The 19,519-nt window shown below is 43.6% G+C and overlaps 1 protein-coding gene across 1 annotated transcript in view; it reads right to left on the bottom strand.

Annotated features, from left to right (window-relative positions):
* The window catches only part of LOC141251670 (DNA dC->dU-editing enzyme APOBEC-3C-like), a 51,802-nt gene that overhangs the window by 20,099 nt on the left and 12,184 nt on the right, over positions 1-19,519 (bottom strand). The window contains exons 2-3 of the mRNA XM_073670392.1: positions 3,986-4,540; positions 1,105-1,147 (exon numbers count right to left, since the gene is read on the bottom strand). Of these exons, the coding sequence (XP_073526493.1) occupies positions 1,105-1,147; positions 3,986-4,534 (592 nt within the window). The 5' untranslated portion in view covers positions 4,535-4,540. The remainder of the gene's footprint in view (positions 1-1,104; positions 1,148-3,985; positions 4,541-19,519) is intronic.

The raw sequence follows: 19,519 nt of genomic DNA, 5'->3' as shown, positions 1-19,519 counted from the left end.
TCCAGAGTTATTACCACATAAAATAACACTGGTCAGATTTCTAAAATTTGGCTTAAGGTCAAAATTAGCTTGGTCACTAGGGGGTTAAGACCCCTTAATGACCACTGTTAAAAACCGTATTAGCAATCATTAAGGGGTTAAACTATGATTAAGGGCAATGTGCGCACGACAAACACATCAGTTTACTAAGTAATCAACATGTATGATGCATTTTTTTTAATATGGTTTTAATAAAACATTCTTTAAGGGATAAGCATCTTTGGAGTTCGTGGAAATTTGCTGTAGATCAATAGTGGAGTTTGGCATCCGTTTATATGAGACTGGAGGATATGATAAACTTACTTATTTCATTATTTGTGTGCTCATACTGTAGTTTGAAAAGCTGTCTGGAGACTATAGGAAGAGATTTGACCATTCTGATGCGGCCCCCAGGTGGCTTCTCCCCACCCTGCTCCAGTTGATTTATAGGTTTCTTCTACGTATATACAGTACATAGGGAGAGATCTGTTAATCAACTGGAGAAGTTCTGGGAGAAGCCAGCTGGGGAACGCATCAAAGTCAGGTCGCTCGGCTTGTTAAACTAAGTATACGGGATATCCTGTATTAGGTGTCTCTTTGCATGTATTATGGTAGTACACTGTGAGACTAGTTTAAAGGGAACCTGTAATTAGATTCATGCTGCTCGAACCACAGTCAGCATGAATCAGAACTTGGCTGCCTTATGTACACACTTAGGAGAGGCATATTAGTCAACCAGAGCTGGGCAGACAGAAGCCGTCCGGGGGTGTCATTAGACTAGTCAGGTTTCTCCATATAGTCCATGGCATGGGTGCCTTTTCAAACTATATTATCACTGGAATGTTGCAGTATTTCAAAGTAAAACATACCTGATTGAAGTTGCTCAGCCAGGCTATGATTGATAATGCCCATGATTTGGACAGCATGAATCCAATGACTGGTTCACTTTAAGTAGTATGTCTGAGTATGTGGATCATAGACCAAAAAGGCTTGTACACGGCATAGATATAGCCATAGATAAGGGGTGGCTGTATTTTAAACGACTTAAGTCATCAGTACAGCCTGGCTGTTCTATGTTGAACTCACCTGAGTTATATCCTTTTCTTCTGAGTATATATTCTTCAAACACCTAAAAACAAATTAAGGTTTGAGTTTTATTACCAGTTGGCTGTGCTTAAACTGTATGAACAGTTCTCAAAATAACTAAATGTATAACCTGGCCAGCTAGTTTTGTTACTGGTTATGTATAAAGATTGCTATATCAAGTTGTCTACTATTAACTGTACTATTGGCTATGATGGTCCCCTTTTATATCTTAAGAATGTGTATTATTGTGCATACATTAAGATGATCAGAATCATTTGCTATATACTTTATATAGCTATCGGTGTCCATTTGACACTTCGACATACACACACGCACACAAGCATATCTGTAAATATGTACCGTATATATATATATATATATGCATAAATCCCAACATTTCTTGTAATGGGTAATTTTTATCCAGCACACTATGAAGACTGATTTACAAAACTGCAGTCTTGATGAATCAGGACATTTGTGCTATAACAGATAAAGGCAGACAAGCATGTCACTTAGTTTCAATGCAAACCAATAGTTATTATTAGTCAAATGTGTTAATACAACATGTATGAAATATTCAATATTATTTATTCATGTGTTAATAGATCATTGTTTAACAACTGCATCTCAATGAGCAGTAAATCAGTGAAACGCAAATCAAACAAAACGTTTCTCCCCTTCCACCAGGAGTATGAACTTTACTTCATATTGACTATTGCTATTTATCATACATGTCATAAGATATACTATGTATTCTGTATATCAGCTAAAGGAACTGCACATAGCTGTTGATAAAGGGTTTATCTGCTAGTTGAAGGACACACCTGCTTATCAAGGGTTAGTCTGAGTCTCTTACTACATACTACACAGAAACAGCAGCAGCCAATCTAACCAGAGAACACTGTAGGATTTACCTGTACTGATGTTTCAGTCCACCTGCCCCTTCAGCTGTTCCATAACATACAGGGATCATTCATCATGAAGTAAAGAGACTCTCTTCTGTTGTTTGCCTCTCAACCATCCCGAATCCAGTGGGACTGTCCCAAACTTGTGGAGATGTCCTGGGAGGTCAGCGTATGTCCCGACTTCAGCTGTACGTATGTCCTCCCTATCAGATCCGTAGTCCACTGATTAGTCTATGTAGAGACTGAAGGTCCTTTAACTGCTGTGGTTTTCTGACTTTATCTGTTATAACACATAGGCCCTAATTCATCAGGACTAGTACTTTATGTGCTAGTTTCGATGAAGGACACGCTCGAGTAAGATGCACTAATTCCTCAAGAATATGATAAACATGTTGACCATGACACAATTCAAGCTGCAGCCGTCTAAGTCATATGTCAGGATGGCTGAACCTTAAAGAAACAGAGTTTGAGACGTATCTCAAATGTCAGAGCAACTGCCATCATAAGCAGACATACTTCTCTCAGCCGAGGAGCAGGGCTGTCATGAGACGTAATAAATATTTTCACTGCCTGAGCGTGTATTCTGCTGAATATTGAAGCTGGGGAAATCCTCCCCTTTCCCATTGTGCTTAGTCAGTGAAAACATTTATTCTGTCTCAAGTCAGCACTGCTCCTCGAGCTCTGTATCTTCCTGACAGCTATCCTGATATGTGACTATGATGGCTGCAGTTTGAATTATGTCTCAGGAGTCATGCTTATCACATTCTTGGAGAACCTCTTTAAGTCTAAGAGGGTGTTACCAAATTTTCTTCTCTGGGTGCGTGTACCTTCCCTGTATGGGGGTTGACCAATCATAAGCATGTAGCAACATACTGGGTTAAAAAAAAACACGCCCCTACAACAGTTTACAGCAGATTTGTCATGTGAAACATATATTAACAGACCACACTGCTCTCACTAATCTCAATGTAGAGATTTGTATGATTACAAGTGCTGGAAATTGACCAGAGATTACTAATGCCTTTCATCTTTCATCTCATGGCTGTCAGTGTGAGGGGAGGTTTAGTACAGCAGAGCTGACCTTAGTCTTATTGCAAACAGTTCTTCCAGCTCTCCTTTCACAGTGCTGAAAAGAAGTTGAAGCTGAAATTTGTTTGTAATCACACTCCTCTCTGCTCCACTCCTGGATCTTGTAATCACACAGCTCTGCAGTGAGAATAATAAGGAAAGCGGACCGTCTGTAATCTATTACATGTCTCAAACACAGACACCTGCTTTAAGCTATTTTGGTGGCGTGTTCTTTTTTCCATTGGATGTTGTTGCCAGCCTATGATTGGTCAATCTCAGGCAGGAAAGATGTACACGCCCCCAGTGAAAAAATTCTGGTAATGTTCCCTTGGAATTAGCATAAATTATAACCTAAACTTTACAAGCTAATATCTCCACATTGAGGAGGAGGAGACATAAAAATAAAAATTATGTTTTACTTAGCTCTGCAAGACACTGTTCCATGATGTGGCCAGTTTAAGGTGCTGAAACTGGTGAAAGGTCCTCTCTAGAGAACGGAAATGTACTTACAGTATAATAGGGAAATGTCTGCAGGCTGAGTCCAGGTTTAAAATAGATCAATGTCTTCTGCAAATGATGGAATATCTGTTCTGCAACTTGAAAAACCTAGTCAAGAGTCTATAATTGGTAATTTAGGATATTCTTCTAGATTAACTGGCAAACAATGCTGACAAGAAGACTTTGTTGCAAGAGGAGTCAAGGGTTAGTGTGGAAGCCTGTACTTCATCACCAAAGCTAGCTTCCATTTAAAAAGGCTTTATTTTCATTAGACAATCTAATATGTCATGGTGTATACCTGATAAGGCACCTGAACTGAGAAAGTGTAAATGATGTTCACATTGTGAGCTGGCTAATTATCCGCTTCTATAATGCTACTATTCTGCACTCACACACATGCAAAACTTTACCTCATGCCAGAGATGATCCAGTTCAATTCCATTTCTTTCACACTGAACTTCTAACTCTTCACAGGGTTCAAATTTCTCTTTTGGATCCACAAAAAAGTAAAAGCATGCCTTAAAATCTTCTAGATCCATCATTTTAATTTGCACTCCATATTTTTTCATAATTTTTAAACTGATTTTATTGTCAATATCATGAAAATTATACAATCTTGAAATATTCAAATTCAAGATTACTTGTTCTTTCTTGTTGCTGAGAAATTTGCATATTTCTTCACAACAGTTGAGGCAGGGACTGTAGGTTGCATATAAATTGATTTTATATTGAGAGTCTTTTTTCATAGAATTTGATCTCCAAAATTTGGAGAGTTCTTGTAAAACAGTTATCTCAGCATGCTCAGCTCCTGGGTTGTTGTATGCAAAGCCCCATAGTTTCCATGGTGGTTTCTTGTCCTCTAGGCTAAAGCACACTAATGTTTTATTCACCAAATCAATAGTATTAAAGTTATCATTAAATTCTTCTTCTGATAAAAATTTTCTGATGAATAGCGTCATGGCTAACTGCAAGATATTAAAATTTGATATATGTTAATTAAATTATATTGTACATTTATAATTAACTTTTTGATTTGCAATCTGCATTTTTTTCTTTTGTTTTCTTTTATGTAATTAAGAAGAAAAGAAGTACGCATGAATGTTAGGATCAAAAGAGAAAACAGATACTTTATTTTGATACAAGAACAATTAATGGCACACAATTAAAAACATTTAAAAAACCAAAAGGCTACACAATAATTCACCAGGTGTGTCCATAATAGGACTAACACCTCTCCTCCGATGTCCAAGTGGTGGCAATTGTAGTGGGCCAAGACCCGAGGAGAGCCTGGGGGGCTGTGACTAAGAGTCACACCAAGGCTGACCCCGTATGCACGGTAACTGACGGTGACGGGGTCCTAAGAGAGCCCGGGGAGGCAAGACCAAGTACTACACCAGAACTGATTTCGGGTACACAGCAGCTGACCCTCAAGGGACTGGTATCTGTAACGGCCTGGTAGGACAGTACAGCTGAAAGGCTGTGTGCCCACGATGTGTTTTTTAAGCGTTTCCGCAGCGGCAAAAACGCAGCAGAAACGCTTAAAAAATGCATGGTAGAAGGCCTGCCATGTTCCCCAATGATAATCCGCATGTGCTGTGCACATGCTGCGGAAATTTCCGCTGCGGGTTATCATTGCGGAAAAAAACGCAGTACTACCAATTATTTTGTGGAAGCGCTGCGTTTTTGCTGCCATTGACTTGCATTGGAACGCATGGATTACGCATCTGTACATGCGGAATCCATGTGTTTCAATGTGCGGATGGTACCCGGGTCTGGAGGAGAGGAGACTCTCCTCTGGACCCGGGTACCATAGAACCTGTAAAAAAAGAATAAAATAAAAAATAAATATTATACTTACCTTCTGATGGACCCCGGTCTCCTTGTCTTCGCTTGCCGGCAGATCGCGGTGGACTGAAGGACCTATGGTGACGTAATTTAGTCATGTGACGGGTCACGCGACGCTGATGTCGGCAGGTCCTTCAGTGTACCGCGAGCTGCCGGCAAGCCAGGACGGAGCGAAGCAAGACTCCGGGGACCATCAGAAGGTAAGTATAGATTTATTTTTTTATTTTTTGACACTCCTTGGGGTCACACTGTATAAATCCATGCCGTTTGCATGGATTTATACAGTGTGACCAAGTTGTCAAGCACTTTCCAAGTGATGCTAAAATCGCTTGGAAAGCGCTTGTCAACCCGCATGCGGAAATGCATGTGAAGAACGCTTCACATCCGCATGTCCCTGATAGGAAAAACTCATGTACAATCCGCATGCGTTTTTTTCTGCCACGGAGATGCAGAAACGCTCAGGAAAAAATCCGGAGCATTTCTGCATCGTGGGCACATAGCCATATAGACAGGCATGGCAGAAAAACAGGAACCACAGATACAGATGGGTCCGGCTGATATACAGACTGGCACTGCGAGTGCCAATGGGTCTTGCTGATATGCAGATTGGCACGACAGGTGCAGTCAAGTCCGGCAGATATACTGATGGGCAATGCAGGTGCGGACGGGACTGGCTGGTATTCGGACAGACAAGTGCTGACGAGTACGGCAGAAATACAAGCAGGCAGGTGCTGGCAGGCACGACAGAAATACCAGCAAGCAGGTGCTGGTGGCCAAGGCTAGTATACAGGCAAGCAGGTGATCTGGAATATATGACTGTTGCACAGGTAGACACTGTAGACGTGGATATACAGGGCAGGTATACTGGGATACAAGCACTGGGGACCTGTGCACTACCAAGCATGCAAGACTAAACTAAGGCGTTGCTCAGGCACCTCCCACCAGATGGAGGAGCCTTAAATAATAAGTGTCTCCCAGCCATTAACTGGGGACACTTTAGGACGGCGCGCTCTGTCCCTTTAAGAAGGCGGGACAGCGCACTCTAAGTATGTAGTAGAGAGCAATGAACCGAGCAATGAACCAGCAGGAGGATTCTTGCAGGATGTGCCAGAGATGAGGAAAGATTGCCATCTGCTGGCCAGACGAAATCAAGCGGAACCAAGTTATGCTAGACGAGTTGAAGGGATCGCAAATTCAGATGCTGGACCTGATCAGGTGACCTCCAGGAATGATTTCCTGGATATAAAGGTCCAGCACGCCAAGACACAGGCAGATTTGGCGCCAGGCTGCAGAGTGGAGAGGACTTGCTCCAGAGGGACAGCAGAGCCCAATGTGACAGGCCTCAGCCGGAGGCCTGCGCTGCACCCGAGTTGGACATCGCCTGAGAGGCTTCGGACTCCTCACAGAAGCTCCCTGAGTCCTGCACATATTGGTCAGAGTCAGGACCTTTGCCCCACACTGAGTAAGTTCCCGGGATCCAACGCCGCCTGTCAAGAGCCGAGGTCTGGACCCCCTTACCCCAAGCATGAGAGACTACCGTTGACGGTCAAGCCGAGAAGAGCTGAGAGAGGACTGTGACAGGAGAGATGCGCCAGCAACCAAGGAGGGATTGCGCAAGTGAACAGGGCTGTCACTTCCGACTCTCACTCACGGTACCGGGGACAGTTGGGATTAGGACTTCATGTTGGGTGGGGGCCGGTTGGTGCGTGGGAGGCTAAACGGGATCTGATAGACTTTATCCAGAAGAGAATTGCGGCCTAGCGGGAAGAACCAATAACCCCGCTAGGGCCATATAAAGAGAAAGAGAACTCACGTGGTGTCTCCCACGACTGGGTGCATCACACTTTTGTAAAGAAACTTTACTGTTATTCACTGAAACTATTTCTTATTGTTATTCCAAGTTGTTGTTTATTATCCTTGTTACTAACCCCCTTGCATAATACTTGTTATACAGGTGCATCTCGCTAAATTAGAATATCAGCAAAAAGTTAATTTATTTCAGTTGTTCAATACAAAAAGTGAGTCATATAGTTATATAGAGTCATTACAAACAGAGTGATCTATTTCAAGTGTTTATTTCTGTTAATGTTGATGATTATGGCTTACAGCCAATGGAAACACAAAAATCATTATCTCAGTAAATTAGAATACTTTATAACAACAGCTTGAAAAATGTTTTTAAAATCCAAAATGTTGGCTTACTGAAATGTATGTTCAGTAAATGCACTCAATACTTGGTCGGGGCTCCTTTTGCATCAACTACTGCATCAATGTGGCGTGGCATGGAGGCGATCAGCCTGTGGCACTGCTGAGGTGTTATGGAAGCCCCTTTGATAGCAGCCTTCAGCTCGTCTGCATTGTTGGGTCTGGTGTCTCTCATCTTCCTCTTGACAATACCCCATAGATACTCTATGGGGTTAAGGTCAGGCGAGTTTGCTGGCCAATCAAGCACAGTGATACTGTTGTTTATAAACCAGATATTGGTACTTTTGGCAGTGTGGACAGGTGACAAATCCTGCCAGAGAATGAAATTCCCATCTCCAATTAGCTTGTCGGCAGAGGGAAGCATGAAGTGCTCTAAAATTTCCTGGTAGACGGCTACGCTAACTTTGGTCTTGATAAAACACAGTGGACCTACACCAGTAGATGACATGGCTCCCCAAACCATCACTGATTGTGGAAACTTCACACTAGACCTCAAGCAGCTGGGATTGTGTGCCTCTCTACTCTTCCTCCAGACTCTGGGACCTTGATTTTCAAATGAAAATTGGAACTCTGGGACCTTGTGGAGTGTGTCAATGACTGCTTTCTGGACATCTTTCAAGTCAGCAGTCTTCCTCATGATTGTGGAGCCTACTGAAACAGACTAAGGGACCTTTTTAAACGCTTAAGAAGCCTTTGCAGGTGTTTTTTGTTATATATTTTAATTTACTGAGATAATGACTTTTATGTTTTATGTTTTCATTAGATATAAGCCATAATCATCAACATTAACAGAAATAAACACTTGAAATAGATCACTCTGTTTGTAATGACTCTATATAATATATGAGTTTCACTTTTTGTATTGAAGAACTGAAATAAATTAACTTTTTAATGATATTCTAATTTAGTGAGATGCACCTGTACATATAAAGTGTTTTTATCAATCTCTGACTGTTCCCGCCTTGTGCGTTGCATTCCGGCACCTGTGTTACAAGTACAGTGCCCAGGGATCTGCGAGCTGTGCGCAGACCCAGGGCAGCAGCAGCAGGAGGATGACGAGGGAGTGCGGGGCTGCAGCAGTGAGCGTCTCTGCCAGGGGAGAAAGACAGAGTGCAAAGAAAGGCGGCACTACAGCAATAAACAGAGAACCCCACATACAAGATATAGCACACCTTTACCCCAGAGGAAGCCACACATCGAGTGGTGATATGTGTGGCGTCTTCACTCCTCAGTCCCGATTTTTAGGTCCCACTCTTTCATTATATATTTCATCATTTTTCTTCACAGTCTCATGACCTCTGTTCCCACTTGGGACGTTCATACTTATCTTTCGTTCTGGTATTTTTCAGGTGGTTGTTTTTCTGTGTAGCACTGGCTATTATTGATTGTTTACCTTGTTAATACCACATTACATGGATGTAATTTTAAACATGTGTTGCATATTGGGTAATGTGCATTCTTTCAATTTTTCATAGATTTATATATTTATATATCCACACATTCATTTATATTTGTTTATTAATTATTACTTTACAAGTATCCATTACCATCTTGTGTTAACTCTGCTTTCACTGTGTTACATATTTTTTATGAGATACATATTGACTGTGTTATTCATACTAACACTGTTCTTAATTGTGCTATATATTGTATGTGGGGTTTCCTGTTTATTACCACCACTTGGACATTGGAGGAGAGGTGTTATGCCACGACCCCACTATCAGTATTTGGTCAGTATTCGGTCAGTATTTTTCCTCAGGAGTGGGAGCCAAAACCAGGTGATGAACAATCAGAGAAAAGGTATAATAGAAACAAGTCACCAATTCTGCATTTATCACCCACTCCTGGTTTTGTCTCCCACTCCTGAGAAAAATACTGACCGAATACTGCCTAAATACTGATAGTGGGGCCGTGGCCTTCATCCTATTACGGACACATCTGGTGAATTATTGTGTAGCCTTTTGGCTTTTTAAATGTTTTTAATTGCGTGCCATTAATTGTTCTTATATCAAAATAAAGTATCTGTTTTTCTCACTTGGTGATTCCAACTTTCATGCGTACTTCTTTTCTTCTTAATTATATGGTTAGCTTTTTGAGTGTGCGGTTGGCTGATCCCAATTCCATTAGTAGTGCCCTCAGCTTGTCCTTATTCTTGTGTTTCCTTTTGTTACCTTTTTAGATCCTGCACTCTTAAAGGGAATGTGTCAGCATGTTTTTACTATATAATCTGAAGTCAGCATGAGGTAGGGGTTAAAACACAGAATTCAAGGATGTGTCATATGTCAAGCTGTGTGCTGTTGTTTACTTAGACTGAAGGTTTTATCACCTGGTGATTATCATTGCTGTGACTAGCTGGCGCATACTTCCAAGTCCGACTCTGCCCCCTTCTCTAATAAGCAGCACACTGTCTATAGACATTTTATATACAGAGCTTAGTGTGTGCGGAGGAAGCTTTCCAGCTCTGTTGCATGGCTATATCTAAAAACTCTGATTGTGTCAGAACAGCTGCACACAGTAATCTAAGTGACACATAGTTGGATTTAGGGTCTCTTTGCTGCTCTCAGATTCCCTTTAACGCCTTATTCAGGTGTACTTTTTTCTTTTACATGAAAAAACTTTTCAATTTTCATCAGTGTGCTGGATGACATTTTCATCTGTGTTTGATGTTTTTTTATCAGCAGTGATTATGAACTCCTGTTTAAAGTGGACATGTCCACAAAAAAACACGAACATGTGAACAACCACATAAACTATAATGGATATATGATCTATCTGTCAAAAACACTGATAGGACATGTACATAAAAAATGGTTATGTGATGTGAATGAGATGAAAGTGATAGAAATCACTTATGGGTTGTGAATATAATCTACAGTACAGTCTCTAATTTAAAGCGCACCTGTCAGCAGAATTGTGCGAAGTAAATTACAAACACTGTGAGGCGGGTGACATTACACTGATTAAAATGATACCTGGGTTGATGAAATCCGTCCTATGGTTTACAGTTAATAATTAGAGATGAGCGTTGTTCTACTCGAACTGTTCGCCAATCTCAAATTCGAGCTGTTTTGGGCGGTGTTCGAGCCGTTCGGCGAACACGAACAATTTGAGAAAAATTCGGCTGTTCGAGGTTATGTTCGATAACTGTTCGTGCACCAAAATCATAACTGGATTTTTTCTCAGTAATGATGAAAATTAATGTTAATACGCAGTTTGAGTGTACAGCGGGGTGGGGGGAGGGGCAGGGGATGGATCTCTGCAGGAACAATGAAGATCTCCATTTTTTTTTTCTCTTTCCCGCATTTACAGTGGGGAGGTGCAATCTGTCAGCCTATCAGCAGCGCACACACGGAGCGAAGTGCTTTTTTTCACACAAGCAAGGGCATGTGTCATTGGCAGTGTATGTCACATGTCCTTGCCCTATAAGACCAAGCCATTTTCCCCGTCGCCACCATTTTCTCACTGCTGCAGCTGCGTGTTAGACGGCACCGCTGTTGCTGTGTGCGCTATACCTTGTTAATTTCAAGCCAATTTTCGCACAAATCTACAGATAGCTTGGGAGTAGGGAATAGTTGTGATTGCAGTCCTTTTAAGGACTAGGTTACAGCATTTCCTACGACTTTTATCAGGCAGGTCTGTGCTCTTAAATAGATAGATTGTGGGAGTAAAGACTAATTGTAATTGGAGTCCTTTTCAGGACTAGGTTACATCAGTTCCTATCAGTTTTGCCAGGCAGGTCTGTGCCAGTGCTGTGCAAGTTTTTTTCACAGCATTTGGCTGAATCTAGCAAAGCTAATCCTTTTTGGCCTATTGCAGAGTGTGTTAGTCAGTGGAGTAGCCTATCTGTGTTGCAAGATATACCACCTGTGTATAGAATACCAATTTTTTTACTGCACCTAGTGAAGTAAAATCTTTTGGGCATAGCATCATTCTATTAGTCCATCTATACTGACCTCCATCAGGTTGCAAACTGAATATAATTTTTTTCTGCATCTAGCTCTGAAAAAATATTGGGCTTCTAGCTGTGTGTGGGACTTGTTGTATTAGTCCATCTATACTGACCTCCATCAAGTTGCAAACTGCATATATTTTTTTCTTCATCTACCTCTGAAAAAATATTGGGCTTCTAGCTGTGTGTGGGACTTGTTCTATTAATCCATCTATACAGACCTCCATCAGGTTGCAAACTGAATATATTTTTTTCTGCATCTGCCTCTGAAAAAATATTGGGCTTCTAGCTGTGTGTGGGACTTGTTGTATTAGTCCATCTATACTGACCTCCATCAGGTTGCAAACTGAATATATTTTTTTCTGCATCTACCTCTGAAAAAATATTGGGCTTCTAGCTGTGTGTGGGACTTGTTGTATTAGTCCATCTATACAGACCTCCATCAGGTTGCAAACTGAATATATTTTTTTCTGCATCTACCTCTGAAAAAATATTGGGCTTCTAGCTGTGTGTGGGACTTGTTGTATTAGTCCATCTATACTGACCTCCATCAGGTTGCAAACTGAATATATTTTTTTCTGCATCTACCTCTGAAAAAATATTGGGCTTCTAGCTGTGTGTGGGACTTGTTCTATTAATCCATCTATACAGACCTCCATCAGGTTGCAAACTGAATATATTTTTTTCTGCATCTACCTCTGAAAAAATATTGGGCTTCTAGCTGTGTGTGGGACTTGTTGTATTAGTCCATCTATACTGACCTCCATCAGGTTGCAAACTGAATATATATTTTTCTGCATCTACCTCTGAAAAAATATTGGGCTTCTAGCTGTGTGTGGGACTTGTTCTATTAATCCATCTATACAGACCTCCATCAGGTTGCAAACTGAATATATTTTTTTCTGCATCTACCTCTGAAAAAATATTGGGCTTCTAGCTGTGTGTGGGACTTGTTGTATTAGTCCATCTATACTGACCTCCATCAGGTTGCAAACTGAATATATTTTTTTCTGCATCTACCTCTGAAAAAATATTGGGCTTCTAGCTGTGTGTGGGACTTGTTCTATTAATCCATCTATACAGACCTCCATCAGGTTGCAAACTGAATATATTTTTTTCTGCATCTACCTCTGAAAAAATATTGGGCTTCTAGCTGTGTGTGGGACTTGTTCTATTAATCCATCTATACAGACCTCCATCAGGTTGCAAACTGAATATATTTTTTTCTGCATCTAGCTCTGAAAAAATATTTGGCCTTCTAGCAGTGTGTGGGACTTTCTCTATTAGTCCATCTATACTGACCTCCATCAGGTTGCAAATTGAATATAATTTTTTTCTGCATCTAACCCAGCCAATAGTTTTGGCCTAATACCACAGTTTGGCCACTCAGCTCTGCTCGGTTCCCATCCATTGTTTTTTTGTGCAAACAACTCCAGAGTTGTTAATTAGTTAACCACCAAAATGAGTGGAAAAAGGCCTGCTGCTGGTGGAAAGGGGAATAGGCGTGTTGGGAAGGGGAAAAAAGGTTGTGTCCGTGGGGTAGGTGTTAAAGCAACAGTAACATCTGCAGAAGAAAGACCATCTTCCAGCCAAACTAAAATGTCTACTTCTTTTAGCGGACAATGTGATAAGATCCCTTTCTTACGGCCACGCCAATCGCTACAAATTCCAGATGAGGCACAAAAACAGCAGGTGCTTCAACGGATATCAAGTGCTCCTTTAAGTGGGCTCTCCTCCACATCAACTTCAACATCACAAATACTCCAGTCCTCAAAGGTGTCACCCCAATCGCACTTGCTTCCTCACAGCTCCCAAATCTCCAGCTGCCTGTCTGAGTATGAGGTAGAACAGATGGTTGAGTCTGCAGAGCTGTTTACTCATACTATAGCCTGGGAATCAGAGGTCGACTCCAGCGCTTCTGTGAATCCAGACGAGGAAATGATCTGCACTGATGCCCAGAATCTTTATGAGTCGGATCCAGGACCAGACGCAGAAGGTTCTGACCATAATGTAGACCCTCATTCCCAAACTGTAACTCCTGTTGGTGGAGACAATGAGGAAGACGATGATAAGACTCAAATACCTGATTGGAGCGACAAATTTAGTTTTTTGTCAGGGCAGGAACAGGTTGGCTCTGAGGACGACGGGTGTGATAACGCACAGGGTGATGATGATGAGGTTGGAGATCCCACTTACTGTCAACCCACAGTCAGCCAAGAGATGAGGTCAGCAGAGGAGGTGGAGGAAGATGCTAGTGACGACGAGGTCAGGTTGCGCCTTCCTGGACAGAGACGTAGTACTGGAAGCACGTCAACAACTGCATCCTCAAACACAACTCTGCCTCTCACCACAAGTCGTGGTGGCTCTTCAGGTCGCATGGGTGCTAAGCCTTGCATAGCCTGGGCATTTTTTCAGATCGATAAAGATGACCCAACTCGTGTTATCTGTAATATTTGTCAGCAAAAGCTAAGTAGAGGCCAAAAAATACATAGTTTGAGTACTTCATGCATGAACCGGCACATGGACATGAAGCATAAGTTGCAGTGGGAAGCTCAGTGTGCTACAATGCGGCCTAGCCAGCCGGGCCAACCACCGTCTGCCATATCTTGTGCATCCGCGGCCTCTTCATCCTCTGTGACTGGGGGGACAGCAGTCACACCTGTTTTGGGGCGCAGACCTGCCACCTCTTTACCCGCAACAGCCAGCGTGATTGGCAGGTCATCATTTTCTTTGGAGGTGGTAACACCAGCTGGTGTTGAGCGCTGTCCGACATCGATAGCACCACCTTTGGATCAAGGCAACCTAACATGTCCGCCTGCATCTTCCTCACAGACCGGCAGTTTACCGGGGACACCCTTATCAACCCCGTCTAAGCACAATAGCTAGCCCTCGGTCCCTCAGATGTGGACAAGTAAAAGACCATTTCCTCCTAGCCATGAGAAAGCTAAGAGGTTGAATTTCACCATCTGCAAGTTCTTGGCTACAGAAATGCTGCCTTTCCGCCTAGTGGACACAGAGGATTTTCGAGACCTTATGTCCGTCGCAGTGCCCCAGTACCAGATGCCCAGTCGGCACTACTTCTCAAAGAAAGGTGTGCCTGCGCTCCACCAGCATGTCGCACACAACATCACCGCTTCTTTGAGAAACTCTGTGTGTGAGAGGGTGCATTTCACCACAGACACTTGGACGCGTAGGCATGGACAGGGGCGTTACAAGTCGCTGACTGGGCACTGGGTAACTATGGTGACAGCAGGACAAGGGGCTGCTGTCCAAGTCTTGCCGTCCCCACGAGTTGTGCGTCAATCCTCTTTATGTCAATGTTCCTCCACTGCTTCTGCCTCCTCAACCTCCTCTCGGTCTTCCACCTGCACCCAAAGCCTGTCTGGTCATGCCACAAGCTTTCTAACTGCGCAGAAGGGTTCCTGCACACCTCCTTACTATGCTGGCAGTAGGGCTCAACGTCATCAGGCGGTTTTTACATTGAAATGTCTGGGAAATGTGAGTCACACAGCTGAGGAGTTGTGGTCAGCTCTGGAGAACCAATTTCATGAATGGTTGTCTCCACTGGACCTGAAACCAGGGAAGGCCGTGTGCGACAATGCTGCAAACCTGGGTGCGGCCCTTCGCCGGGGCAATGTCACACACGTGCCTTGTATGGCTCACGTGTTGAACCTGGTTGTCCAGCAATTTTTAGCCCACTATCCCAGACTAGATGGCCTTCTGCAGAGGGCACGGTCGCTGTGTGCTCACTTTCGCCGTTCGCACCCCGTAGCTCAGCGACTTACATCTCTACAGAAGTCGTTGGGCCTGCCATTTCACCGGCTAAAATGCGATGTGCCTACCCGGTGGAATTCAACTCTGCACATGTTGCAGCGACTGTGGCAGCACCGACAAGCCCTGGTGCAATACGTTCTGACGTATAGCCTGGGCCAACGAGATCCAGAGGTGGGGCAAATCACGCTGGAGGAGTGGTCTCAGATCAGGGACCTATGCACCCTTCTGCACAGTTTTGAAATGGCGACGAAGATGTTTAGTGCTGATGATGCCATTATCAGCATGACTATTCCGGTGATTTACATGCTGGAGCACATGTTAAACAGAATTCGGAGTCAGGTGGTGGCACAAGAGGAGGTGGAGGAAGTAGAGGAGGAGGAGTTGTATGCGGAAGGGCTAACATCTGCAAGGTCCAGACGGTCGGCAGCACCAAGGCAGCAGGCATGTGAGGGTGGGGGAGATGGTTTTACCAGGGCGCATGGTAGCAGCCAAACTAGTGACTAAGGTGCAGGAGCCCAGGAAGAAGTGGAGGACGAACTGATGGAAGACTCATCAGATGAGGGAGACCTTGATCACATTTCTGTTGTGCGAGGTTGGGGGGAGAGGACAGAGGAAGGAAGCATGATTGTTACCTCGCCACCAACACAACAGGGACTTGGTGCTCCTGGATGCGCAACACACATGAGTGCCTTCTTGCTGCACTACCTGCAACATGACCCTCGAATTGTGAGAATTAGAAATAATCCTGACTACTGGGTTGCCACACTGTTAGATCCCCGGTACAAAAGTAAATTTGCAGAAATTATTCCTGCCATAGAAAGGGATGCACGCATGCAGGAGTATCAGCAGAGACTGTTGCAGAATCTTACATGTGCTTTTCCACAAAATACCAGTGGTGCACGTAGTGAATCTCACAGTTCCAACTTGCCAACCGTGGGACCGTCAAGTGTTCAGCACTCAAACCGTAACAGAACCACAGTATCTGCTGGTAACATCAATTTTGCGGAATCATTTCACCACTTTTTTAGCCCATCCTTTGCAAGGCCACAGGAGACAAGAAGTCTGACACATAGTCAACGCCTAGAGACGATGGTACAGGAGTATCTCCAAGTAAACATTGAAGCCACGACTGTGTCACTGGACCCTTGCTCTTGTTGGGCTTCCAATCTGGATAAATGGCCGGAGCTAGCCACTTACGCCTTGGAGATCTTGTCATGCCCCGCAGCCAGCGTTCTGTCTGAACGTGTGTTCAGCGCTGCTGGTGGTGTGCTGACAGATAAGCGCACGCGGCTCTCCACTGATAATGTAGACAGACTCACGTTCATAAAGATGAACAAATCATGGATCCGAAACGACTTTTCTACCCCTGTGTCATCCTGGGGAGAGTAAAAGCTTGATGATTGGTTAAAATCACCCTACCAACCGTTTTAAGCTTTCAAATTACTAATCATGTTTATCTGTATCTTGGCTGGAAAATAATTTGGGCTTTGTAGCAGTGTGCAGCACTGATTCTATTAGGCCATCTATACTAAAGCTTCACCAGATTTAAAATTAATAATAATTTTTAGCTGCATCTAGCCCGGAAAATAATTTTGGGGCTCCGAGATGCGCAAGACACATAAGTGCCTTCTTGCTGCACTACCTGCAGCATGACCCTCATATTGTCAGAATTCGAAGTAATCATGACTACTGGGTTGCCACACTCTTAGATCCCCCAAACTTTTCGATCAACCTTTTCATTTTAATAAAGACCAAAAAAATGGTCATTTTTGAAATTATAAGCATTAGCAGGTTGTTAGAAACTGAAATCAAACAGTTTTCAACTCAAAACTTTATTCTAGGTGATGTTACATTTTCACATAGGACCCCTTGTTCGAAAGGAGCTTCTGAACTCTCTCGTCCATTGAATTTGTCAGGTTTTGGATGGTTTCTGCTTCAATTGTTTTGCATGAGGACAGAATACCCTCCCAGAGCTGTTGCTTAGATGTGAACTGCCTCCCGCCATCATAGACACTCCTTTTAATGATGCTCCAAAGGTTCTGAATGGGGTAGAGGTCAGGGGAGCATGGGGGTCACACCATAAGTTTGTCCCCTTTTATGCCCATATCAGCCAGAGATGCAGATGTTTTATGTGCAGCATGAGATGGTGCATTATCATGCAGAAAAATGATCTTGCTGTGAAATACACGGTTCTTCTTCTTGAACCATGGCAGGAAGTGCTGTTTGAGAAAATCCACATACATTATGGAGTTCATCTTTAGCGCCTTCAGGGATCCTAAAGGGGCCGACAATCTCTCTCCCCATGATTCCAGCCCAAAACATTACTCCACCTCCTCCTTGTTGGCGCTGTAGCCGTGTTTGCGTGGGGTGTCCATCAACCAGCCATCCTCCACTCCATCCATCTGGACCATCGAGCGCTGCACGGCACTCATCCGTGAACAAAACAGTTTTGAAATCAGTCTTCATGTAATGTTTGGCCCACTGGAGCCGTTTCTGCTTGTGTGAAGTGGATAGAGGAGGTCGACAGGATGGCGTATGCACAGCTGCAAACCTCTGAAGGACCCTGCATCTTGTTGTTCGGGGGACGTTGGAGGCACAAGCAGCTTCAAAAACTTGTCTGCTGCTATGACAAGGCTTTTTTGCCGCTGCTGTTTCAACCTGACGTAATTGCCTGTAGGAAAGAGTCCTCAATTTGCCCTTATCAGCACGCACACGTGTGTACTGTGATTCAGCTACATACTTCTTGATTGCCAAGACACTTCATCCTGATCATCGCACAATGTTGATTGTAGTCATGCCTTGACCTAAACACTCCACAATTTGTTGCTTCTCAGCAGCCGACACATCCTTTTTCTTTCCCATTTTGGCAGAAAATGTAGGCTGCTTAATAATGTGAGACAGCCTTCTTAAGTAGTCTTGCCTTTCATTGGACACACCTGCCAAACTAATTAGCACAGGTGTCTGCAATTGCTTACAGTGATATAAAGAGCCCTGACACACATCACCATCAATGAGTTTAACTGACAAACAAACAAATTCTTCCCTTATCACTCCTAAACACTTTTTGCATAATAATTTGGAACACAGTGTACATGTGCTTTTCCACAAAACACCAGTGGTTCACGTAGTGAATCTTACAGTTCTAACTTGTCAACCGTGGTCTGTATGGAGTTGTTCAATAAAGGGCCCAAAATTAAGATAACATAGATGGGAGAGGTCTCTATGAATAGGAATTCCTAAGTATTTGATACCCTGTGAGGGCCAGGCAAAGGGAAAGTTGGACTGGATGGAATCCTATATGGATTTGGGGAGGGAGACATCGAGGGCCTCAGACTTCGCTGCATTGATTTTAAAATTTGACCATGTAACAAAGTGATCTATTTCAGCCATAACAGCATGGATGGATATATGTGATTGAGTGATATATACTAGGACATCATCAGCAAATAGAGAGCACTTGTACTCGGTGCCTCCCACCTCAATCCACCTAATATTGGGGTTATGGCGAATTGATGAGAGCAGGTGCTCCGTCACTAGGATGTATAAGAGAGGGGACAGAGAACATCCCTGCCTTGTCCCATTGGTGATTGTGAAAGGTGATGAAAATGTTCTGACGCGCTCCCTGGGCCTTGGGACACCCGGAGCCGGACCCTTTTTGGTGGATGCTGGTGGTTGTAGTCTCCGTGGCGGCAACCCGGTTCCGTGGCTCAGGGCGGTCAAACCAGTGGCGGAACTATTTATGTGGTTTTGATGTTTAAATGTCTGACTACGCCACCCGTGGATTGCGGTCAGAGTGAACCGCCGCTCCAGGGCAGACCGCTGAGGCTGGTGTTGTGGGTGCAGCAGAGCATAGCATAACTCCCCACGGGAGGAGTATAGCCTCAGGGCAGTGTATGCGGAGGATGGGGGTGATGGTGCAGGGCAGCAGCAGTAATGACACGGAGTCAGTGATGCAGTCCAGGGCCTTTACTCACAGTTCTTATTATCCAGACCACGTCTGCAGGTAACGGCTGCCCACGTCGTACTGTGCTCACCAGGTGAGGGGCTCAGACAACTCCCAGATAACTTTGGAGTGCTTCACAGGACCCCCTTTGTGTGTCCTTTGTCTGGCCTTTCTTACCAACCCTTCTGTCCGGCTGCCTCGGGCCTCCTCTTGGTAAACTTGGCGCCA

The sequence above is a fragment of the Phyllobates terribilis genome, unplaced genomic scaffold (assembly GCF_046119375.1).
Source record: "Phyllobates terribilis strain yellow unplaced genomic scaffold, ASM4611937v1 Scaffold_2__4_contigs__length_985480577, whole genome shotgun sequence".
Lineage (NCBI taxonomy): Eukaryota > Metazoa > Chordata > Amphibia > Anura > Dendrobatidae > Phyllobates > Phyllobates terribilis.
The sequence above is the reverse complement of the archived record's forward strand: the minus strand, read 5'-3'. Positions and strand labels throughout refer to the sequence as shown.